At 42.5% G+C, this 25,488-nt stretch overlaps 1 protein-coding gene across 1 annotated transcript in view; it reads left to right on the top strand.

Annotated features, from left to right (window-relative positions):
- The first annotated feature begins 999 nt into the window (after positions 1–999).
- Positions 1,000–25,488, top strand: part of cacna1ba (calcium channel, voltage-dependent, N type, alpha 1B subunit, a) — a 134,429-nt gene continuing 109,940 nt past the window's right edge. The window contains exons 1-3 of the mRNA XM_070833487.1: positions 1,000–1,259; positions 3,943–4,048; positions 5,523–5,662. Of these exons, the coding sequence (XP_070689588.1) occupies positions 1,000–1,259; positions 3,943–4,048; positions 5,523–5,662 (506 nt within the window). The remainder of the gene's footprint in view (positions 1,260–3,942; positions 4,049–5,522; positions 5,663–25,488) is intronic.

The following is a 25,488-nucleotide window of genomic DNA, read 5'->3' on the forward strand; positions in this document are numbered from 1 at the left end:
AAAATTTGTGACCGGAAGTTTTGTTCCCCTCCCTTGTGTTCGGTGTTCCCTGGACATCCACGCGTTATGCACGTTTTATTGCAGCTGGAATTGTTGTCATGTTTTATCTGTCGTCAACGCGTTTTGATTTAGCAAACATGCTTCTAAAAACGCTCTAATTCCGTCTGTTGCTCATAAGCACGCTCTTATTCTGAAGGTGCTTACGGAAGTCTGTATCCACCCCGCGTAACTTGACCCCGGTGTGGCGCGCTCTCCTCCCTGTTGCCATGGAAACAGGGCCGGTCCAGGTGGAGCCACTTGCCTGGTGTCTCCTCGGTCACGTGGGGGTCTGTGGGTAAGCAGCGGTGGGGAAAGTGGAGTCTACATTCACGTTAACGGCGACTTGATGGAAACAAGCCGCCCGGCACCGATTCCTCCATCAGCGATCCAAAGAAAGTGACATATTCCCACCTGGAGCGCGGGGCGGGGTGGTCCGAGCGGGGCTCGTCACCTCGCAGCGGGAAGGAGTCTGTAGGGGAACCGACTGTGTGGCTCTCTGGAGGACCGTCTTTGATTCCTCCGCGGCATCTGTTGTTTTAAACTGGCAGTTTTTTTTGCACGGGGTCTGGTTGGCGGCGCATCCTGTGTGTGCCATGGGCTGGAAGCGTTGACGCCACTGTTTGAGCTCCCCGTGAGGACCGGCCCGGTGAACCGAAGGAGGAACACCCGTGAAAAATGATGCATCATGGAATCTGATCATCTAAACTTTGAGCAACAACCTAATGTCGGGGGGGGAGACGGCGCGGGGCGCAGCGGAGACCGGGAGACATCACACTAACGCTGAGGGGGAACAAAAACCTTCCTGGTGTAGTTGTGAATGTTTGACTCCTCTGATCGTGGACGGTACGCGCACCTAAAGGACCTGGGGGACGGGGCGACAGGGTGCGTTGTGATGCTTCTTCTCCATTTCTTTTCTGGCCTCAGTTTTGGTTTCTCCAGCGACACCCGTGCTAACCCGCAATGGCCCGCTTCGAAGACGAACTGTCCAGCCGCTACGGAGGCAGCTGTCCCGCGGGCCCGGCGAGAGGGGCCAGCCGGCAGCCGGGGCCTCCCGGGGCCCCGAGGATGTACAAGCAGACGATGGCCCAGAGAGCCAGGACCATGGCCATCTACAACCCCATCCCCGTCAAACAGAACTGCCTCACCGTCAACCGCTCCCTCTTCATCTTCAGTGAGGATAACATCATACGGAAATATGCCAAAAAGATCACCGAATGGCCATATCCTTCTCCCAGCCCGGCCTGACCCGCTCACAGGTCGCTGCATCCTGTTAAAACGCGAGATCAGCACGGCGAGAAATACCTTCATTTAAGGTCCCTGCTCACCAAATACATGTAGGATGTAACATTAGAATAAATAACCCTTAAATCGGCATATGTATGATATGCAAATACTAGTTTCTATCAATACAATGTAAAAGTTCCACAGATGGTTCTCCTGTTGTTCCAGCAGCCGTAAAATCTTGAGGGAAGGTCTGCTGATCCTGCCTCAATTAGGAGCCCCTGAGTGGATCCTGAGTGGATCCTGCGCTGAATGAATAATCTGCCAGGTCGTGTTTCAGAAAAGGTCCGATGACTGTCAGCCAGGAGGAAACCTTAAAGAGCCCCGTTTCTAACGCAGTGTCTCGCTCTTTTGGTGTCAAGCCTGAGAGAAAGTGGCTCTAGAATCGATCAGTGATCACTAAAAGGTAGAGACTGAGTGCACGACAGGATGTGACTTGTTTCACTAAAGCTCAGACGTTAGTTTGATGTTCTGTGACTGCTGGGGGGGGTTTACTTCAAGGTGTCTTCTTGTCTTCGACGCTCACCTGATGACTAAACGTGTTGAGGATCTGAATCCAGGAGGAATGATGATGTTTGTGGGTGTCTGGGCAGGAGGGGTGAGACCTCTGATGAGAACAGACACACGTCTGCTGCTAAATTCATGAACTGGGATATCGAGCACGTCAGTCAGGGCGAGGGTTTGAGCTGACTTGTTGACTTGTGTAAGTGTACTTGGTAGACTAGGCCGCTGTTTCTCTGACTTTTCATTGGAACAGTGTACAGATGGTGCTGTCCAGGGTGCTGAACTCCCAGCGTACAGCAGGCCGGCGCTGGCAGTCTGCATGGGTGTGACACCCAGCAAACAGGCCGCGGCAGTGAAACGCAGCACAGAGTCGCAGGTTTGAAATGAACTGCTGGTGCATTTTTTTTTTTTAAATCGATTTAGTTTGCACTGAGTGATCATGTGAGCATGGGTGCCACCTGTTGGGTTTTGTGTATTGACTCAAAGTCAATGGTAAAACACTTCATATGTTAATGAGAGCTATAGGTGTTGCAATTAATTCGCAGTAAGTTGTGTAATGGCCTCCATTACTTCAGTCACTGGTTGGTTACCCCTAGTGCTGAGCAAACATTCATCACGCTTTGATGTCGCAGTGCATTACAGAGCCTTTTATCCTGATGTAGAGCGGTCGGGGCCCCGCTGCAGCAGGATTTATTGTGGCCCCGAGCGGCTGGAGGCCCTGTGGCTGTAGGCCATTGGCCGGCTCGGTCTCCCGAGGAAGCCCTCCTCCTGGAAGAGCTGGAACAGTCCTGAGGGGGTGTTGGAGTGGTAGCGCTAATGACACAACAGCGGTGCACTGCAAGGAGACAGGATGCCCAATGATGATGCTCAAATCTGTGTGTCATTTCTTGTCCGACGCTGCAGACATGTTCCATAGTGATGGCTCGTGACCGTGACAGGACAGGGGAAGAAAAGACGTGAGAGCGTGCTTCTTTGAATAGGGAATATAGATAGAGCTAGCTAACCAGTCACTTTGTGGACATTGGGGTTAAAGGGACCCTCCACCAAATTAGCTCACACTGAGATCCGTTGACTTGTGAGGAGGAGTACTAGTCAGCCCGTGAAAACAGTTTTGGAGGGAGCTTTGCAAAGTCTGAAAGAGCGGAGCGTGGCGATGTGTCAGCCCGGGCTTGTGACTGAAAAATTTAACAGGAAGATTGCATTATAAATAGGAGCTGTGGGGTTTAGAAGAAGTTGACACTAATGAGGCCGGGTGGATGCTGATGTAAGATGCTATTGAGTTGCATTATGGGAAATGGAGGGTCCGGTGTTTCTGGAGTGTTATCTTGACTTCTGCCTCTTCGGTTTTCATCTCTCTTTGAAAGAGCCCCCCAATCCGCTTTAATTATTGCTCCGTCACAATTCATCTGTTTCAGTATTTCACTGAAGTTAGTATTCAAGAAATCAGGGACATTATTAACAGTATGAGTGTCGCTGGTTGCTGTTCCAACTGTGACTTTAGAGTGCTGCAGCCTGTTACAGTTTACAAACTTAACAATTCAGTTTTTCCCCCAAAAAATACTTATTTGTTTTCCTAGGAGAGCTGTTCCACCACCAACCAGACTTGATCTTGATATACAGCTATAGTATGAAATACTATACTAGCACACTCAAATACATGCCTTGCTCATGTGCACTGTGACTGTTATGAGCATAATTATTTCACTTCTCTCTCTTTTCTTTTGATTATGACACCAAAGCAGACATGTGCTACTGATTCATGAGCTCCCTTAAAATGTATCAGCTGTGAAATCTAATTGTAGCTGCTTTAAAAATCTTTTGCGTTTCTAAGAAACACCAAGCAACAATTGAGGTCCAGAAAGTATGTGGTTTTTAAATCTAAGCACATAAAATATGAAAATGTGAAAAGACTTTGTAGTGCTGAATTGTGGGTTTAGACCCATAAACAGTTTTCCACCATTTCTGCGTTCAGGATTTCTTTTGGTCGGGGCTGAAATGGCGGCGCGATGATTATTAAAATCATTATATAAAATGCTGGCTCTGGGAAGGCATGGTTTGTGTTTGCATGTGTAACAACCTGTGGATTTGCTTTCCACGATAATTCCTTAACAGTCTCACTCCATTTGAGTACATGATCCTGGCCACCATTATAGCAAACTGCATTGTGCTGGCCTTGGAGCAACACTTACCGGCCTTAGACAAAACACCGATGTCAGAGCGTTTGGTAAGTAACCATGTGACTGCTTTTCATTTCCTACTGTCCAGCTCTGTAGGACTATACGGTAGACCGCTGTGAGGCTTCGCTCTGCTCTCCTCTGCTTTGCTCTTTTCTTTCTTACCACATTTACGGATTTTGCAGGTGTTTCGACATGTTCTTTGCATCTCTGTAAATGAAATAATTCATGACTCATGCGATTAAGTAATAGACTTCTGCTCTCCTTTATTCGGTCCTTCCTCTTTTTCCAGTCCATATGCTCATCAATTAGAAAGTTTCATAACTAAAATAGGTAAAAAAAAAAATAATAATACGTTTCTTGGTGTCAGGGCCCCTCCTCCTCAGTGCAGGTTAAGCAGAACCCTGCATTCCACCCCCCACCTCTGTGTATCATTACCTCAAGTTACCCCTGCTGCACTCCCCCCCCCCCCCCCCCCCCCCCCATCCAAGTCCTCTTGTTAAACCTTTCCATTAAAGAGACAAGTGCTGTGAACCCCTCTGTCCAGTCACAGAGCTGGCAGGGGCAGGTCTGTTTTAAGAATGAACAGTCACTCCCAGGAGCCTCCCAGCTGCCTGTTTCCATTGATCCACTCCCTGAGATGGGCAGAATCCCTGTCTGACACACATACCAGAGTTCATGATGATATGAAGTGATCAGAGGACTGTGTCACTGCATTATAAAATCTGCTATAGAGCCTTTCTGTCTCTACCAGCTATTATTTAGCCACAATAAACACTGTGGAGACAAATGATTGTGTCTTGACGCTCATCAGGGAGCTGGAACTCTGTATGCCAGCGCTGCAACTAACAATCATTTTTGATTATCGATCAATCTGTCATTGATTTCTCTATTCTTCAGTAATTAATCTGTTTAATGTCCAAAAATGAGGCGACAGTGAGCCCATAGCATTTTGTCAGGACCCGAAGTGATTGTTGAAAATATTTCGTCTAAACTACAATCCAGACCTCGAAGATATTCAGATCACTATCATTTGTGACAGATAAACAGCACGTCTTGACATTCAAGAAACTTGACCCACCAAATGTTTAAAAGAAAAGTTGCTGATTGAAGGAAGATTAAAGATTCAATTAATCAGCTCTCCTCAGCTCTCCTTACTGTTCTTACTGCTCTTCCTCCTTGTGAGATGAGGCGATAACAAGCTTAAAACATGTTCTTTTACAGTTCATACCCTGCTCTACTACCTCTAACTCTAACCAAAAGCATATATTCAAAGCCAGGAGCAGGAAATGCTAACCCGAGGGCTGGTGTGACATTAGAAACTAATACAGCACCTTCAGGACGTCCGTGTCCTTAATGGTAGGTTTCCAGAGAGTTCCTCAGGGTGTCAAAGCGTCTGATATGTCTGTGGAGGTGATCACAGAACACTGAATCTGTCAGACCTTACAGACTGACACCTGAAGCTGCTTCATTTTACTGGAGGTTCCCGCACCCTCTTTACTCTGCTCTTCTTTTTTACAACAGGATGACACAGAGCCCTACTTTATTGGAATATTTTGTTTTGAGGCTGGCATCAAGATCATCGCTCTGGGCTTTGCCTTTCACAAAGGCTCCTACCTGCGTAATGGCTGGAATGTAATGGACTTTGTGGTGGTCCTAACAGGGTGAGTAGCACTGGCCTAATGGCTTATACAGCTGCTAACTGACACGGCTGATGGACAGCAGCGATGAATGAGGGGAGGGGAGAGCTGTGCTGTTTGTGTGTGTGTGTGTGTGTGTTGCATTTCTAATGATCAATAGAGCCAAGCAATTCCAGATGGGAGGGTGTTTTCTTCCTGTCGGAATAAATGGAGTCTTGATAAGGTGGGTTTGTCTACATGAGATGTGCAGAAAAGAGGAGGGAAATCACCGTATGTCCAGCAGAGAATTTACTGCAGCGCAGCGCACACTATGAAAACCATCCACATTTTTCACCAACATCAAATTTAGCCTTTTCACTTACAATCATTTAGAGTTTTCAGTGGCGGCGGTTGTGGTGACGCTTCAGAAAGTGCTTTGTTTGACAGTTCGGTAAGTTTGAAGCTTAACTAGATGCTCAGCTGGTACGTATAGTGCTGTAAATATTGGGGGATTAGAAGAGAGATGATCATAAGCCTTATGATAAGAAGCAAAGGTAAGGTAAAAGTGAAAACGTAGCAAAAGTAATGAATTTGAATGAATATCATTGTCCGGTCACCTTACATTGCCACACACGTCATATAAATGAAGGCCATGAAGGAAAAAAGCACGAGATCACAGTTATCCAGTACTGCAAGCTAACTATGTCGACTGTTTCTACTTTCAGATGTCTATTTCAACCTTTTATCCTTGATAATTAAGATAATCATTTCATTTCAACTGTTTCTCCTTCAGCTATTTCACTCATGTCTCTGCTACCTTTGGCTCCCTGTTTCATCTATTTCAACCATTGTACCATCACGATCACATCGTTTGTTTCTTATCTTAGCTATTTATCAGTTACTTTTAACCAGCTGTTTCAACTTCTCAGCTTGCTTTTTAAGTGCCGTACAATGTAACAAATACAAATTTTTTAGTAACTGCATCCAATGGAGAAATGAAATAAATTGGATAAATTCAAACCTTTAATCGATTATCTGTTGTTAAACTAGTTTACTATGCGACATGTTTCAGCACTATGTAAAGCTGCCATGGCTCTACAGTGTTCCTTTATGATTGGTGTAGACTAATAGAACTGGCCTCATGTTGACTTTGGCCCTCTCAGCAGTTGATTGTACAGTTGATTTTACCGTATTGCTATTTAGTTATTGGTTTATACTGTAAAAATACCCAGCAGGCTGAAAATTGTTGCTTCACCAGTTGTAAGCTCAAGGGTTGGTTCTATCATCTCAGACTGTCGGTGGAGTAAACGGAGAGGACCCCCTGGTATTGGATGAGAAAGCTGGTAAGGGAATAATGCTGTTGGTGTGGGGGGATGGAGAGATGGAGAACAGAGGAGGCTGGAGCATTGGGGGTTGGTGGGGAGGGGCGGGGTAGTGACGGAAGATGCTGTTACACTGCTGAAAGTCCCTGGGCACTTGCTGGTTCCACCAGGGGACGGCCAGGCCTCTCTTACATAATGATACAGAGATTTATTTAGCCCATCTATTGGGGCTTTTGTCAGGAACCTCACTGCAATAAACAGAGCCTCCGCCAATTCCCAAACCCCTCATCAACGCCCCCGCCCCTCCCACTGAAAGTCACCGGGAGTCACTGAGCCTTTCTTCCCATTGGCTGAAAAGAAGGGGAAGCAGTCAGTGGAAAATATGATAAATGCCATCCACCAGATTGAGTCTGGTTTGCTTGAATGACGCAGAGAGCTGTTTGTATGTGTGTGTGTGTCTGCATAAGCATCTATAGGGGTTTATCCTAAGATCAGACTAGTGCTTCGATATGTTTGATCTGTTCTATATATATTAGCCCCATTACTACAAACCATTAGTGCCATTAGTGAGATTTTTCACATCAGTCTGAACATATCATATCAACATCAGCTTGAACCACTACAACTATACATTTTTGTGCTTTGCTCTGTCTGTAATAACAAGTGTCTGCAAAGTGGGAAAACATATTCATAAATGGATCAACATTTTGAAAACTGGTCACCAGTAATGTGAAATGTGATAAATGGGAACAAAACACAAATCGTTCATTATGTCTCCACTTACAGGCAGGTAGAGTGCCGAGATCAGGACTGTGCAATGTCAAACTATGTAAGGGACATTAATGTGATGTTATAGTGATGTATTTTATGTTCCATTTACTTGCGAACAAGACCCAGAGATACTTGAACTCTTTCACTTGGGACAGCAAGTTACTGCCAACTCAGAGGGGTCCACCATTTTCCAGCTCAGACCCACGGCCTCAGATTTGGAGGTGCTGACTCTCATCCTGGCAGCTTCACACTTGGCTGCAAACTGCCCCGGTGTATGCAGAAGATCATGGTCTGATGAAGCCAACACAACCACATCATCTGTACAGAGCAGAAAAGCAATTTTGAGGTCCCAAAACCCTCCTTCCCCTCTTGCGCCTCGACATCCTATCCATAACGATCGTAAACGGAGACAAGGGACAACCCTGGTAGAGCTTAACGTCCACTGAAAATGTGTTTGACTTCCTGCTGAGTATATGGACATAGCTCTCACTCCAGGTGGCTCATAGACATTGGCCCTGATACTGGATATTCCCACAGCGCCCCCCACAGGCAGTTGTAAACCTTATCTGAGTCCACAAAACACATAGACAGGATGAGAAAACTCCCACGACCATCCTAGTAATCCCAGCAAAGAACTGGTCCACTTTTCCGTGACCACCAATCTGCCAGAGCCTCATTGTCAGCTCTCTGGTATACGCTTTGCTCGAGGTGAAAAGTGTAGTCAGATAACTGGTGCACAACAACCGGCCCCCCTTTTAAGAAATGGGAACTACCACTCTGGTCTGGCATTCTTAAGATTCCCAATACTCTTCAGAGCCCTCTGCATCTCAGAGTGAATCTCATCCACAACTGGTTCCTTGCCAGTGAAGAGCTTTCTAACTTCCTCCGACCACCTCTGCCAGGAATACAGACCAGGCTTTCCCAGAGTTTTCAAACTCTGCCTCCTCCACAGAACACATGTTGGCTATTTTCAGGAGTTCCTCAAAATGCTTTTTTGACTATTCTGATTATCCTCAGTCAAGGTCAGCAGTTCTCCTCCCCTGCTGAACACGGCCTAAGCCAAATCCTGCTTTCCCTTGCTGAGTCATCTATTGGTTTGTCAGAATTTCCTCCAGGACAAGTGAAAGTCCTTTTTCACCGCCTTCATGAACTCCTTCTACTCCTCCCTTGGTTTGGTGATCACTGAAGCCATAGCTCCTTTGGCCTCCCATTACCACTCTTGCTGCAGGAGACCAACCACAAACAACAGTCAGAGCCTTCCTCTCAGCACCGAAGGGCTCATGAATATCCCCTCACCTGTCCGACCCCTCTCACCCTGGGTGACTCCAAAAAAGGAAAGATTCCAGATGTGACACTCCACACACGCAGAACTAGACAGCAACCCAGGTGTCACCATGCAGGTCCCTACCTTTGCCTGTTACCCAGCTGCCAATATGGGTGGTGACTCCGTGTAGTTCTTTAAGGCCACTAGATGCTTGCCAGTGAGCTTTTCTCTGAGGTATAGCACAATGAGGAGGCCCCAATGTGCCTGTTACAGGGGAGGTGTTGCAGCTCTGTCTTGGCCAACAGTCTGGCCATTTCCGTGGAACTAATTTGCTTTGGGAGACCCAAACAGTAGCTACTTCAGCCTACAACAGAGCTTCCAGGGTCACAGGTGAGCAAACCCCTCCATCAGGATGAGGTAGCTTAATTGATGACTCTCAATTGCCCATAAGTGTAAACGTGAGTGCAAATGATTGTTCGTCTCTATATATCAGCCATTTTGGATCCAACCTACCCTCTTAGGATACGAGGTATAAGAAATGGATAATGGATAAACCCAAAAATAAATATTCTCTTTAAATAAATTCAAAATATAAATATTAAGGTGCAGCATTTTGAAAATTAACAAATGAACTGTACTTGAGCCGTACTGTGCTTTCTGTTCCCTTTAGGACTGTGCACCAGTCCCAGCTCGTACTAAGATTTATTATTCTGAGAAGTTATCTTGTCCATGTTGTTGTTGATTTGCTGGCACTAATGATGTAAAGCAGCATTGGCACTGTTTTTTCCTTGTATCTGTGATCTGTGATCTGTTCATATTTGGGTGATGCCACCATCACAGCTGGTTTCACAACTATGAGGCTGCACTGAGCTAGATTACTGGAAATTGTTCTGCAGCGTAAACATGCACACTGGCTGAGATTACCTCATGGGGTGTACATGGGCTGAACAAACAACATCCAGCCCTTTGCAAAAGTTGTATTGTGTTAGGGGGAGAAACTCAGAGTTTTAAATGAAGTTCTGCACTCAGCCAAAAAAAAGTCTGCATGTGCAGTGATTAAAAGAACGCTGCATTTGTTTGGTGAACATGCACGCCAAGCTGAAACACCCATTCTGAACATTTCCACCAGCCCGTTACACCCTGTTACTCCCGCTATTGCTTATTAAATAACATTTAAGAGCTACACCACCCTCATTTAATTTGTAGAGCCTGGAAAAAGACAAAGTTATTTGGAAGAATGATGTGTTTTTATCATGTCTTACAGGCCTATGTGGGCTTCTGTCATTTTCCTGAAAACCTTTGCATGGCCTTCATATAAATCTTGCTGTCTTGCTGGTGGTGACCTTTTTATGGGCTGCTGGTGAGGATTGTGCAGATCAGTGTGGTGAAAAGTAGGCAGGCAGATATGATTGTACAGATTGATGCTAATGTTGCTCTACTCATTTCTGGTATCTATGCTGCCTGATTTGGGGTACAGCTAGCCGGTGTGTTCTCAGATTTGTTGTTGTTGTGGCTGCAAACAGCATTTATCTTTGTTGGTCATTTATAGTGAAGAACCCAAAATAATTGCACACTTTGCTTCTCAAATGCTGTGGTGTCATGATTATCGGATCAGCACAGCTCAGCTCACTAGTGTCCTCTGTTCGTTTTTATTCATGAACTGTTTTTACTGATAAGGTCAGTAGGGCATGCAGTAGGTCAAGCTCATAGTGAATTTTAAGAATGTCTGTTGCACCCATAGGCTGTACATTTTGAACAGGAGCAGGTTCTTGCAGTTTGAAAATCTAACTTTTTCCCACATTCAAACCTAACCTAGTATGTCCACCTCACAATAAATAAGAAGTACTACAGCATTCGTATGAGCTATTGTAAAACGGCAAGCAGATGCAAAATCAGTGGTGTCATTGTATAAACTGTGTGCATGTGTGCAGCATCTGACCTGGGCTCAGCAAACTATTTGTAGAGGTGAGGATTATTGACAGCTTGTCAGGGCCTGGATGCACCCAGAGCCTCTTCTAGTGTGTGTGTAGATGGGAGCGGCCCAAGCAGGCCTGATTGAATTGGAGCTGCGCAGGCTGACATGATAACCATAATTGAAGGGCCAGGTGGTGGATAGAGGCCATTACAGTAGCGGTCTGGACATCTTATCAATGCCAGGCTACACTGATGGGTTAAGCCTTGTTGTCAGGGTAGATACTGAATTGCTCAGCACATGCAGCTGAATGCACATACACATGTAGTCAAATGCAATTAAAGATGCATGCACACGCATGCAAACAAGTGACTTCTCCACAATGATATCCATTTCCTGCAGGATGTGCTCTATAGAAACCCATAGCAATTAGGCATTAGCAATGATTTGGTGATTATTCATTGCATTCGGCTCATTTGGATAGGACTCAAAAATATCAGTCACATCAGCAACCTGTTGGTTATATCAGCATGTGAGAGTTTACAGTTCTTTTGTGTTCATTGAAAAGAATGATAAATGATAAAGTGAGTCTGCAGCCACTGCAACAACATGGGCTTAACTATGAACTATCATAACACTGTTAGCGGCACTGGATGTGGGTTCAACTCAGTACTGTTTAATTTCTCATGGAAATGGTTAAAACAACTTAAAACAATTGTGTTTTTACTACAACAACATAAAGGACTATATTTGCATGTGTTCTTACTACTAGTGCATTTTGAGGTAGGCTTGGTAGCCAGGGTCAATATGAAGGCTAAACTCCTGAGGGTACAAACTATGACAGCAGGTTAACAGAGCATAATGTGATTCTTTTGAATATATGGTTTATTTGTGTCTGAGCTAAGTAATGACGATAAGGTTTTGTTAAAGCTGCATTAATTCATTTTTAGCCCCAAGGGGGAGGAAAACCTCCAAACAAGCTGACAAAGATACATGCATTATTGAGCAATTTGACATTAACTTCAGCAACATCAGCATGCATTTGGAGATGCATTGGTGCCCACCTGATGAATATAAGTCCAGTGTTCATTCTCCTATAATCTCTGTTTTTCTTTTTCTTTCATTTGCTGTATCTGCCAACTACTGCTTGAAATGAAGATTCAGCCTGACAGGGAATTTACAGGCCATCAAGAAAACATTGGGCTAATGTAAAATGTGTCAGAAAAGCTCCATAGATCTGTGGAGTTGGGTGACAGTGCTCCCTTTTTAATCTGCACTCAAACCGAAATGTAAAAATGGCAAAAAGTTGTGTTAGTGATCCTTTTTGGCTGCAGTCACAATGTGCACTCTGAGAAAAGAGTGTATAGTGTATTTCCCCAAATGTTGGATATAAAAACTTTTGATCAATTGAGCTTTCTATCTTTATTTTATGGGCAATTATCTTGTTTAAATAATTATTCTATACATGAAGGTATATGAGCCAATCCCCCCAGTTGTGATGCACCTTAAATCTGCTTGGTCTGATCACTCTGCCTCTTACAGTACATGTTTTACAGTCCAAGTGTGCTGATGCTTTTTGTTGCCTCCATTGGTCACATGACCCTCGTTATCCACTTTGTAGTGTGGCAAGCAACTTGGTGTGGATGAAATTTGATACTGAAGATGCTGAAGGCTCTGGAATTGTTGGGCTGTCCTGGCTGACATACCTTTTCAGTGTCAAGTGGAGGTAGGGGACAGTACCTTCTGTAAACTTAACTCCATGTGACTCCATGTTACTCCTCATCTTCTACTGCTACTTTATCAAAGCATCATTCAGTCAGTTTTACTGTATTGTTCCACCTGTTTCTTCACCATGCTCACTACCAAAAACCGGACCAAACTCACAAGGGTAACCAACACTGCTGCTAAAATGATAGGTCTTCCCACACCCAATCTCATTGAACTCAATAACAGAGCCATAACACGCATTGCAAACTCAATAGAACAGGACTCCACTCATCCACTGAATGAACATCTCGCCCCACTGCCCTCAGGGCGCAGGTACAGGGCTCTGAGTCTGCTGTTGTTGTGTTGTCATGTCTACCGTCTGACTGTCAGTTTGTCAAGCAGAATCAGTGCTGTGAAAAAGAATTTCCCCCCTGGGGACAATAAAGTCTAATAATAATAATAATACCTGTGAAGTGGCAGACCGAGGTGATGGTTCTATTTTCAGGAAAGGGGACCGGAGATTGTGCCCCAGTTATCAGGATATCACATTACTCACCTTGTCGACAAAGTTTACTTCAGGTTGCTAGTAAGGAGGCTCCGGCCAATTGTTGAACCTCAGATTAAGGAAGAGCAATGCAGATTCGATTCTGGTTATGGAAGAGTGGACTAGCTCTTTACCCTTGAGGAGTTGTTAGAGGGGTCATGGCAGTTTGTCCCTCTAGTGTGGACTTGGAGAGGGCTTAAGACTATGTCCCTCATTAAATCCTGAGGAGCGTACTGTGGCAGTATGGGGTACCCGGGCCGTCCCTACAAATCATCCAGTCCCTGTATAACCAAAGTGAGAGCTGTCTTTGTATACTCGATATAAAGTCAAAGACATTTTCAGAGGACGTTGGACTCCACCAAGTCTGTCCATGGGGTGGTTTGCAGCTCAGTGTGAAGTAAGTGAGTGTGTGAGTGTCAGCACCTCCAAGTCTGAGGCCATGGTTCTTTGCCGCACTATGGTGGATTGCGCCCTCCAGGTTGGGAGTTGAAGTGTCTTGTGGTGTTGTTTATAATTAACGGTAAAATGAAATGAGAGATGGACAGACAGACCTTTGTGGTGTCTGCAGTAATGCAGGCACTGTACCAAACCATCGTGGGAAACAGGGAACTGAGCCAGTAGGCAAAGCTCTCAATTTACTAGTCGATTTACGTTCTAACCCTTACCTGTAGTCATGAGCTTTTTCTAGTGACCAAAAGAGTGAGATCGCGAATCCAAACAGCTGAAAAGAGTTCCCTCTGCAGGTTGTCTGGGCTCAGCCTTAGGGGGAGTTCAGTCCTAGTTGAGGTTGTTTTGATATCTGGTTAGGATGTACCTGACCCTGGACAAGCATAAGTAAATGAATGAATGAATTGGTGACATCAAATGCATAATGTATTTTCAGCATTTTCAGTATCCTTAATTTATTTTAGCCTGTCTTGCTTCTACTTCAGTGTTTCCCTGGGTTTCCCTGAATGCCCGTTCACAGATCCCAAGCAAAGGAGGTGAACTCTGCTGGGCATTTACCTGTTATTTATATACATAAGAGGAGACAATGACAGTCATGGCATAGTAACGGGGTGAGCGAGAGTTTCCAGGGAGAAACAGTGGGGGTTATGCTCCTTATTTTTCTAGTGTACTGAGGCGACTACTGCTTGTCCCTGTATGATTATGGAACAATGATTACTGCAGATGTTATACATAGCATTTGCTGTCAAACTGCCTTGCAGCTCAGAAGCAGGACACAACACCATACTGTTTACAGCCAATTATCAATCAATAAGTAAGTTAAAAATCAACAAAATAGTCCAAATGATGAAATTGATGCAACGTTGATGAAACAAAGTCAGATTGACTAAGAAACATGGACAATAGATACGATTTTTAACTAGGTAATTGCAATTATAATTCAAATTGCAGCTATTTTCTCTAAATTCAACTGCAGGCCTATACTTGAAAGAGAAATATGGTCTCTTCTCTTAGTTCTCGTCAGTACACGAGCAGCAGCGTTCTGGACCAGCTGGAGAGTCTCTAAGGACTTATTGGGGCAGCCTGATAATAAGGGGTTGCAATAGTTGATGGACTATAGATGGAAAAAGGCAGTCCTGGAAATATGTTTTATGTGGGAGTTAAAGGACAAATCCTGATCAAAGATAACTCCCAGATTCCTCACAGTGGAGCTGGAGGCCAGAGCAATGCCATCCAGAGTAGCTATATTGTTAGAAAAGGTGTCTCTAAGGTGAGCAGAAAAACTTCATTTTTGTCTGAGTTTAGCAGCAGAACGTTGCTGCTCATCCAGGACTTTATGTCCTTAAGGCAGACTTGGAGTTTAGTCAACTGATTGGATTCATCTGGCTTTATTGATAGAAGTATAATTGGGTATCATCTGCATAACAGTGGAAATTAATGGAGTGTTTCCTGATAATATTACCCAGAGGAAGCATATATAAGGTAAATAATATCGGTCCAAGCACCGAACCTTGTGGAACTCCATGTCTAACCTTAGTGTGGACAGAGGACTCATTGTTAACATGAACAAACTGAAATCGATCTGAGATATAAGACTTAAACCAGCTTAATGTGGTTCCTTTTATGCCAGTGAACTGTTCCAGTCTCTGTAATAGGATGTGATTGTCAATGGTGTCAAAAGCAGCACTCAGATCTAACAAGACCAGTATAGAGAGAAGTCCTCTGTCAGATGCCATAAGGAGGTCGTTTGTAACCTTCACCAGTGCTGTCTCTGTGCTATGGTTCGCTCTAAAACCTGACTGAAAATCCTCAAATAGACTATTGGAATTTAGAAAATTACACAGCTGATTAGCTACAACTTTCTCCAGGATCTTGGAGAGAGAGGGAAGGTTGGATATCTATAGTTGGCTGATACACCTGAATCAAGAGTAGGCTTTTTCAGAAGAGGTTTAATAACTACTTTAAAGGACTGTGGTACGTAGCCTGTTAGTAAAGACTGATTGATCATATCCAGTAAAGACGTGTTAATTAAGGGCAGGACTTCCTTAAGCAGCCCAGTAGGAATGGGGTCTAGGAAACAAGTTGACGGTTTGGATGAGGAGATTATTGAAGCCAATTCAGGAAGATCAATTGGAGAAAAGCAGTCCAAAGTTTGAGGTTGAATCAGAGCCTGTTGAGGGCAGGAGGTGATGAATTTTGTCTCTAATAGTTAGAATTTTATAATTAAAGAAGCTCATGAAGTCGTTGCTACATGATCACAAGGATCAATGGAGTTCACTTCCTTAAATTTGGCAACTGCACTATCAGAGCATCTAGTGAGGACATTTTTGTCACATGGCACATAGTCCAGTAACAAGAAATGAAACGTTATCAGGTAATGGTCCGATAGAATAGAGTTTTGTGGGAAGACTGTTAACTGTTCAGTTTCTACACCATATGCCAGAACAAGGTCATGGGTGTGGTTAAAGCAGTGAGTGGGTTCATTTACACTCTGGGAGAAGCCAAAAGAGTTCAATAGTGATATGAAAGCAGCGCTCAGACCATCATTATCATCGTCCACATGAATATTAAAGTCACCCACTATAATTACTGTATCTGCACTGAGGACTAAATTTGATAGAAACTCTGAGAATTCAGTTAGGAATTCAGAGTAGGGACCAGGAGGGCGGTACACTGTAACTAATAAGACTAATAAGACTGGCTTTAGTGTTTTCCAGGTTGGATGAGAGAAACTAAGAACAAGGCTTTCAAATGAATCAGAGTTAAGTTTAGGTCTGGGCTTGATTAATAAACTAGAGTTTAAAATGGCTGCAGCTCCACCTCCTCGTCCAGAGTCTGGAGGAATATGAGTATTAATATGACCGGGGGGGGTGGCTTCATTAAGGCTAACATATTCTTCATGGCGTAGCCAGGTTTCAGTCAGACACAATGAATCAATATGATGGTCTGATATCAGATCGTTTACTAAAACAGCTTTGGATGGCAGAGATCTGATGTTTAACAGTCCACAGTTAACTCTCCTGTCCTGTTTGACTTTGCCAGTGGTGGTATTAACTTTGATTCGATTTTTTACCTAACCTAACAGACTGCTGCTTTACAGAAGCAGTGTTGCATCTTAAAAAGAAATTTCGCTAATTTCCAACCAGCTTTGTATCATTACAATGTGGGTAGTTGTATATACAGTTGAATATTTAACTGTACTCTGTATCACCTGCAGCCAGAGCTCGTCAGTCGTCATACAGCTCGTAGCGGAAATATACCTGATTTAGAGCTATTGTTGAATCAAATAACTGACTTAACAGTAAAATAACAGTAATAGTTTTATCTTTAAGTCAGTTACTCACTTGAACAACAACCCTGGAGCTGGTAAATGTCCAGAGATGACGCAGACGAAGGGAGGGGAATTCTGGCTTCTTCAGTCTTGATGGCCATATAATGAGGTAGTTCACTTTTACACAATTACCTGTTACGTATCTTTATCTTTATAGTTTGACATCTTTTAAATGCATTCTATAGAGTTTTCTGCCTGCTTCTCCCTGAAGATGATTTTTTTGTTTTTTCCAACAGTTCGATTGCAGTTGCAGTTATTGCAGTTATTGAGAGTGTGGGCTCCATGTGAGCTTCAATGTGACGGAGTAGCAACGGCTAACAACAAGGGGGCAGGGATTAGAGATGGATCAGTGGTTTCTTTAAAAAAAAAAGACTTATCACCCTGTTGGTAGTTTTTGAGCAGCCAATACAGCCCAGTCTAGAGAGTGGTGTTCTTTTGAATGGGAATCATTCGCAAGTAATTTTTAAACTAGAAAAAAAAATTTCATTATCTGTTTCAAAACCTTTTCACACTTCATTTCTGCTTCCTGTTTGTCCACCAATCTACTGCCTATCCTAAATGACAAATGATAAAAAGGAATTTGCAGTTCGGTCTTCTCGTTTTTTGTTAGGAAATAAACAGTGAATTTATCACCATTGGGTTTTTCCACTTTTGGTTTAAAATTCCAAAAACAGCACCAAAAACTCAGATTCTCTTCATTCTTTCATTCAAAAAGGAGTCATGATGATGCCAAAAACCAAAAAGAGACTGGCTTTTCATTTTTTGATTCTGACTCCGAAAACTTTTTTCTCCCGGTTTTAAAACAAATAAGAGATTTACAGGTAATTAATTTTAAATGACAAATGAATTATGGATTATGTGATGATACCCAGACCTTATCGACACTTCCATAGAAATGGCATATTAACTAGACAACAGCTAAGAGTTTCATTTTCTTTTTCAGCGAAACTCACCTAATGTTCATAATTAATTGCAGAGTAGATTCACCATCAATAGTTTAGTAAAGGGGAAATACGTTGAATAGTTCATTATTTCCAATGAACTGAACAGTCCCTGGCTGCATCCTTCAATTGTAGTCCAAATGAAACTTGTAAGAAAAGAGGGTGAGGAAATGGTAAACTTTTTACCCAACCAGTCCATTGCAAACATCCATCACAGTTTACAAATTGACTTCCAGCCTCTTTTGACCTACTATATGTGCACAGTTTAGCTGTACAATGAAAAATTATTAGCAGCATTACAGATGCATTCCCTTTAGTTTTGCCAATAAATTGGTTTAGATAATATGATTTAAGGGTTGGCTTGTTTATGACTTAAACCAGAATTATGTTTTAAACTGCAAAATTCCGTATAGCTTACAAGATTGTGGTCTTCAAGATGCAATTCTCCTCTGATAAAAATAAAATTCTAGTGTTAGCATTGCTACAAACAGTGGTCGCTGAACCTAGATAATGTATGTAGGCGGTTTCATTGTGAGCCCGCTCAGGGGCCGTCCCATTTCAGCACCATTACTATTTTGAATATGCTATTAAATGATCCCGGTGTACATCACGCATGTGATGCACGCAAGACATGGCCCTTAGCCATCTCTTATGAGCTGCTATTCAGATCATGTGGAAGGCTGCATGAATGGAAGAGCCTTGATTTTGACCTTTATGCCAGGCCCGACCGCCACCATGTTCCAATAAGATGTAGGGAGTTGCTAATAAGAGCATATGTCTACCTCCCTGTGCTCCCATCCAGATCAATAGTGTATTGAACTGAATGCAGAGGGAATAGATTCACTTCAGCACTCCTCTTTATAGCTGGCTTGATCAAAGCACCTACAATTGGATCTTTGCTCATTCCTACAGTACAGCCTACCCTTCCCCACTGCCACAGGTTAGGGTAACACTGCTCGCTCAAATTGTAATATTTTTTCAGAAATCAGTACGTATATCATTTTCAATAAACTGTAAGTCGTACAACAGGTATAAGGTGGTTCTGTTTTAAGATTTTGGGATTTCTTGTGTATTTTACATGTTTTGTTTAAAAGCTTATGTCCCATTATCAAAATGTCTACCATTTTTAGAAGCAGTATCACATTAATCCAAGTAATATTTTCAATTTGAACCCGAAAGCCACAAGCCACCATCTTGATGGTCAGCTGTTCTGGCTGTGAAGCCCTATGACCCTCTGTTTCATGCTGGTGAAATTGACTTTGCACAGATGAGGTGGTAATTTAACTGGGTGCTAGTAGATATTTTTATTTGATTTCATCTGTTTATTTCATTATTTATGTCGTCCTATGATTTCCTTGCTACGTATTAATTTATTTTTTGCATTCTTGCAAGTCTCTTCTTGAACAGATTACAGTTTTTCTTTAAGTAAAATTTTTTGTATTGCTTGAAGGATACGTTGCAACGTTCCTGTGTAGGTTCTGAAATGGAGTGTCTATTTGCACCCAGGTGCAAATACCCAGACAGCCGCTTTTTGGCTATTCACACCTGGTCCAGTGTCGCAGTGTAGAGATCAATTAATCACACTTCAGGTCAATGTGGGTGTGATGACTGAGTAGTTTAGTTACAGGACTTTCACACAGAAGACTGGGATTGAAATCCCATGTGAGACTAGTAGTGAATTACATTGAATTATTTCTAAACTTAGTTACCTTGTATATTTCAGTTTTCATCAGTTTTCCGTTGCAGTTTGGTTAGGTTTAGACACCAAGACTACCTGGTTAGGTTTAGGAAAAGATCATGGGTTGGGTTGAAATAATAAGTCAAATATAAATATAGGCAGGGTGCATTAAACACAAAATATAGTCTTTCCAGAATACACCTGGCTGTTAACAGCTCAGAAATGGGTCCACAGCCATGATTCGTATTTTCTGGTAAAAGATGTTTTGTGTTGAAAGGAATACAGAAAAATAGGTGTTTGTACTCCTGCAAGCCCCTCATCTGTTTTCTTTGATCATGGTAGTCTCAGATGTATTGCAAAGTGGCACAGCCTTAGCAACAGGCGTTTTGATATGATTATGATAAGAGCCAGTTTGTGTATTTGCTGTGTAAATGCCTTGTGATCAACAGAGCATCCTCGCTCTGTCTCAGCAGCATCCACACCTCCCCCCTGAACCAACACCAGGGACTGCTGGCTCTCAGTGTTTGGCAAACAGGCTCACAGTGCCAATGGTAGTAACAGCGTGTGATACAGCACGGTGCCTCAGACCCTTTGTAGATACATACTGAGAGGCAGGAAACCAAGAGAGAAAATACAGGGTAGCTGGATCCTAATGAAAGCACAGTAAACACAATACTAGAGACACTAAATGCGATGCGTTCATATTCATTTTGAAATCATATTCCACTATTCTATTTAAATCTCCTGCACTCAGTGAAGTAGGTGGTGAAACGCCTTGTGTGATCGTGATATGCACTTTCTTACCTAGAAGAGGGAGAGTGTGCTTGTTTCCACCTTGACGGCTGAAGGCACACCGACTTGAATGCGAAGCTATACTTGGCTCCCTTCATTTATGCTTGGGAGCTTGACACTCTTGTCAAATGAAAAGAAACAAAGTGACACATAATAAAGCTGCGCAGTGTAGCCTCTTTTATTAATGTGTGCTACAGGAACGGCGTTACTTTTTTTATCTTGAAGTACAAAAAAGGTTTTAAAATTTGTTATTATAAATGTGAAGATGACTTATATATATTTAAAAGTATTTGTACTGAACCTGATGATTGCTGATTGTCTTTGCTTAGACACAGGCGTGTGTTTTTCTCATTGTACCATGAGTATAATAATAATATAATATAAGCCAGATTCAAAATGCTGTGCACACATTTTCAAATGCTTTTCTATATACACTACTTACTATACTATGTTCACAGCAACATGTATAAATTACTAATCGCCCTACATGAGAAAGTAAAGACTCAATTGCCCATCTTGACTTCCTTTCTCAGCTTTTGAGACTAAATTCTAAAATGAAATGAAAAATGTGCGCTCTTAAAGCTGCACTTATTGCTTTTTTGGCCTCGTGGGGGTAGCGCAACGAGATGTAAACCCAACTGTGACATATTACCAACTTTGAAAGTTGATGTCTAACATGTTAGCAGACAGTCTCCTGTACATTTAGCAGACACAGAGTCACATTAGCGTTCGTTTGGAGTTGTATTTGGGTCCACCTGATGAGTGTGAGGTAAATGCTTCACTATGTTCTTGTAGCTAGTCTCTAACTGAGTTTGTCTGCTGTTTGGTACTGAGCATGTGGTATACTGGTGTTTTATTTATTGAATAAAAAGCAGAAATGTTGAAAGAAAATAAAATGTTATCGCTGGTGTTATTAGACCGTTAATGTCACTGTATTCCACGTTAAACCTTCTTTGTATCCACTGCGAATGACACAGAGCGGCTAATTATTAGTTTTTAATCAGTGGTCAGCCGGTCCAGAGAGTCAGCAAACTCATTCATTCATGGAATACACGGACACTTCTACCATCCAGTGGATTTTCAGATTATGTGTGAATTTAATTAATTTCTTATTTCTATTCTTTTTACTGTCCTTAGCTGGGCCAGCTCTGAACAGTGATAGCAGTTGGCCAGTCGGGTGTTGTGGCTCCAGAGAACTGATTTGGTGATGCACAGAGGGTTATCAGAATCTAGGCTGCGGACATTGTGATGATGGATTTGTGGTCGGGGCTAATGCATGCAGCCTGCCGCAAATCTCTTGGAGAAGCCTGACTGTGGCGTTTGCACAATGTGCTCCTCTCTAATCAGCCTCCCTCTGAAGAGAAAGACTGGAGCAAATGAATAAATAATTGATTAGGTTTCAGTGTGGATGAATTAGCCCAGTTAGAGTGCATTTTATCCCCTTTGATAAGCACTGTGCACAGTATTGCTACAGTACACTTTACTTCAGGCACATTATATATTCTACTATAAATAAGGTGTTGTAAAATGTCTTTCTTATCTGACATTGTGTGCTGGAGTATTGAAAAACATTACGTTTTGTCTGCCACTCAAAACTGCCCAGTCTTTTTTCATTTCCCAGAGTTCTTGCTGTTTCAGCCACCTGGAGCAAGATCAAGGAGGACAATCACATCAGACACCAAAGACATTATGATCTCCTCCCCAGTAGCCTAACCATTTCTTATCACTTGATTGAAATTATACACTTAGTTCATGTGATAGCAATTGACATCCTAAGCCAACACACACAAGCTCAGATCACTCGTTGGAAAAACCATGTTTAACATCTGTTGTGTACACAGTGGTTTCATAGTGACACGCTATGTTACAAACAAAGACAGCGTCTGAAAACTCCTCCCTGCTCGATTACCCTGATCAGAGGACATTATACAGCTGTTTTTACAGGCTGGGTCCTTTTGAATATTAATCCGTGAAGTACCCCTTTAAATTTGATCCTGCCTTGCAACATCCCCCTGACACATTTGACATTAATTGGATTGAAACTTCAGTTCACTGTGTAGGATATCATGCTGGCTGCATGCTCGATGAGCCTGGTCATTAAGCATATGAATATTTATCGGGGAAATTCATGTGGCGTCCTAAAGTCACAAATTCATAGGCTTAACAATGACTGTTACAAAGCAGGGTTGGTGTGTAAAAATAGTGATCGTGATGTTTCAGATGGACAACCATTGAAAAGTCATTTTGGAATCTTTGGCTTTGAAAACGGTTGACTATAAAGATACTGAATATCAGGAAATGTCAGCTGTTTGCAGGTTCAGTTCTAAAATAATGGTATCAGCTTCCTAAAACCTATATCTGTCAAACTCAAGTGTACTTAAACTCTCTGCTCATTTGCTGTGCTCAGTGTAGCGGTAAAGAGCCCCGATGGGAATTGAGGTGCTTGACTGGCAGCCATGTTGTACGTGACTCTCCAAGCCATTTGCTTAAATGGAGTTTATTCTCGGGAAGTGGAGGATTATGCTGGGAAATATGAGGAGTGCCTTGAACTCCCTGTGGGGTGGAGACCTACCAATGAACGTAAACCGGGGGGGGAGAACACTTCTCTTTAATGCCCGCCACAGTTTCTGTTCATTAACATTTTAAGAATGTCTCTTATTTTTATAATCACTGTAGAATCTTTCATTCCTTTTATTTGCTTGTGTACATTTGTACTGTTAAAAAAAGAGGAAGTAACAGTACAGTTATGTCACGGAAACTCAAAATGAGGGAAATTGGGTGAGTACACATATATTTTTTTCTATCATCATGGAGAATTTGCTGTGCTTCTGCCAGGTAGCTACTGAGCAGACAATAGATCTGAGACAGGTACAGTAATAGCCTACGATTTCAGGAGATACCTTTTGAATATATGCTTGAACTATTGGAAAGCCAGATGTGCAAGAGTTGGCTGGATATGCTAGTTTGAGGCTCTTTGAGCTTTTCCTGCTGCCTGTTCCAGACCTCTGAATAACTATCCATACCTTTAGATAATGGCACATCTAGTATTGTGATCACTGATGCCTATTTTTCCTGGTTGGAGAAACCGAAAATGTATCAATGAGTGCTTTGAAAGTGGGACTCCTGTGATACATTATTCAATACATTACATTTATTTAGCGGACACTTTTGTTAAAAGTGATTTACAATATGGGTATTCAGCCACGTGGACAAAACTCCAAGAATCATATAAGTACACCAACTTCATCAAATATGCTGAATTGCGTTCAAAAACAGTGAGAAAGGTTTCATTTGAAAAGGTTTTTTTTATGGACCATGGTGCAATCTGCATTAGAAGATGTAGGGTTTCTGCTGTCCTGATGCCGGTGGGGAACTTGCTACACTTTTGTGGAAACAGCTGTGATTTTGCTGTAGCTGGGCCTCCGTCGTAGAAACGGAGTAGCAAGCTGATGGGCAGTAGTAGAGCGTAGTGGATGGGCTGGGGTGTATGGTTTGACCATGTCCTGGATATAGGATGTGTCTGAGCACTTTGCACCGAGGTAGGCGAGTACTAGTTGAATCAGATTCGAGCAGCCACCAGCAGCCAGCGCACGTTGCGGAGGATCAGTGTTGTGTGGGAGACCCTGTGAAGGTTGAGGACGATCATGAATGACATTGACTCAGCTGTACAGTAGTGAGTCTCAAATACTCTTGAATTTTTAGTCCATAATTAATTTACATAGCTGTATTTATAGAGCACTCTTTTGTGTTTTCATGAAGTTCACGAGTGTGTTCCATGGGGTCAAATGGTCACTACTGTTAGGCAGAGTAAGACCAGAAGTGAACATGCTAAATCAGTTCCAAAAGTACAATGCAGTTAAGAAGGAACATTTTCTTTAGTTGACCCTGACATCTGACCTGACTCTCAGGGAAAACAGATGTTATGTTGTTCTACCAATGTAAAGCTCAGTTTTTAAGTTTGAAAACACACCATAACCTCCTTGATCCATTGTATCAAACTGGAAGTCAGCCTTTAACCTAAAGAGGTCTGATTATCAAGCTGCCACTGAAATAATGCTGTGCTTTATTGAAGGTGCACCAGATATCACCTTAAATGGATTTTGTGTCTTTATCTTTGTGTTGTTACAGATGAAAAACTTCAAATATTGAGGCCAAGAACCCAGTCAAACTAAAGCTGCAGTGATTATTTGATTAATCAATTAGCCCATCCACAGAAAAAAAAAATTGGCAACTATTTTGATAATGGACTGATTGTTTAAGTCATTATTCATTGCATTTGGCACAGTTGTACTTGACCAAATGATTAATACTCATTTTTAATTGAGAAGATTATCAGATGATTGATATATAACCACTACTTGCAGCTGTAATTTACAGTATAACAGTATCATTTACAGTTAACAGTTGCATGATCAGACCATAAGGCCCATTGTTGCTGATGATTGGAAAGATTTAGGGCATCTGTTGTCAGAATTGGAACACATAAAAAAAAAAAAAAATCTACCAAAACAGAGACTATTAAAGCGGTTCGGTTCCCGTTTTGGTGTTTTTCTTCGTTCTTGTTGATCAGACATCCTAATTTTGAACGACAACAAAATGAAATGGTGAAATTATGAGCCGTACTGTATGTTGTAAACCTCCATCACAATTAACAGACCCACATCCTGCTGCACCTGTGACCTGCTGAACCAGCTCTAGTAATGTTCACTGTCAGTTTGACATTTAACTAAAGTGGTTTAGATCATGTGGGTAAACGGCTGGCTTGTTTAAAACCTGAAATCTGATTGTCTGACTTATTGTGGTTATTGCTCTGCTGGACTGGGCTGTAGTATTGTCTCCATGTCTCCATCAGCGAACAGGCATTTTCCTCAAAAGTTAAGCACCAGACTCACCGAGTGTAACTGGAGCTTGCAACTAACGCAACACTTACTGACACTGATATGGGCCTTCGGGTGGGTTCTGTTTTATTACCTGATCTTGAGGGTCTGTCTTGGGGAAGATTCCTGTGTCAAAATCTAACGTTTGCACCATCGAGCAATGTTGGTGAGGACAATGATAACACGATTGCTTATGGACAAAAGTATGATACGTGATACATGTACATGTACAAGGTACATGTTGTTAGAAACCTGAATTTTCATCGTTATGTGACAACTTTATTA

The sequence above is a fragment of the Pempheris klunzingeri genome, chromosome 7 (genome assembly GCF_042242105.1).
Source record: "Pempheris klunzingeri isolate RE-2024b chromosome 7, fPemKlu1.hap1, whole genome shotgun sequence".
NCBI lineage: Eukaryota > Metazoa > Chordata > Actinopteri > Acropomatiformes > Pempheridae > Pempheris > Pempheris klunzingeri.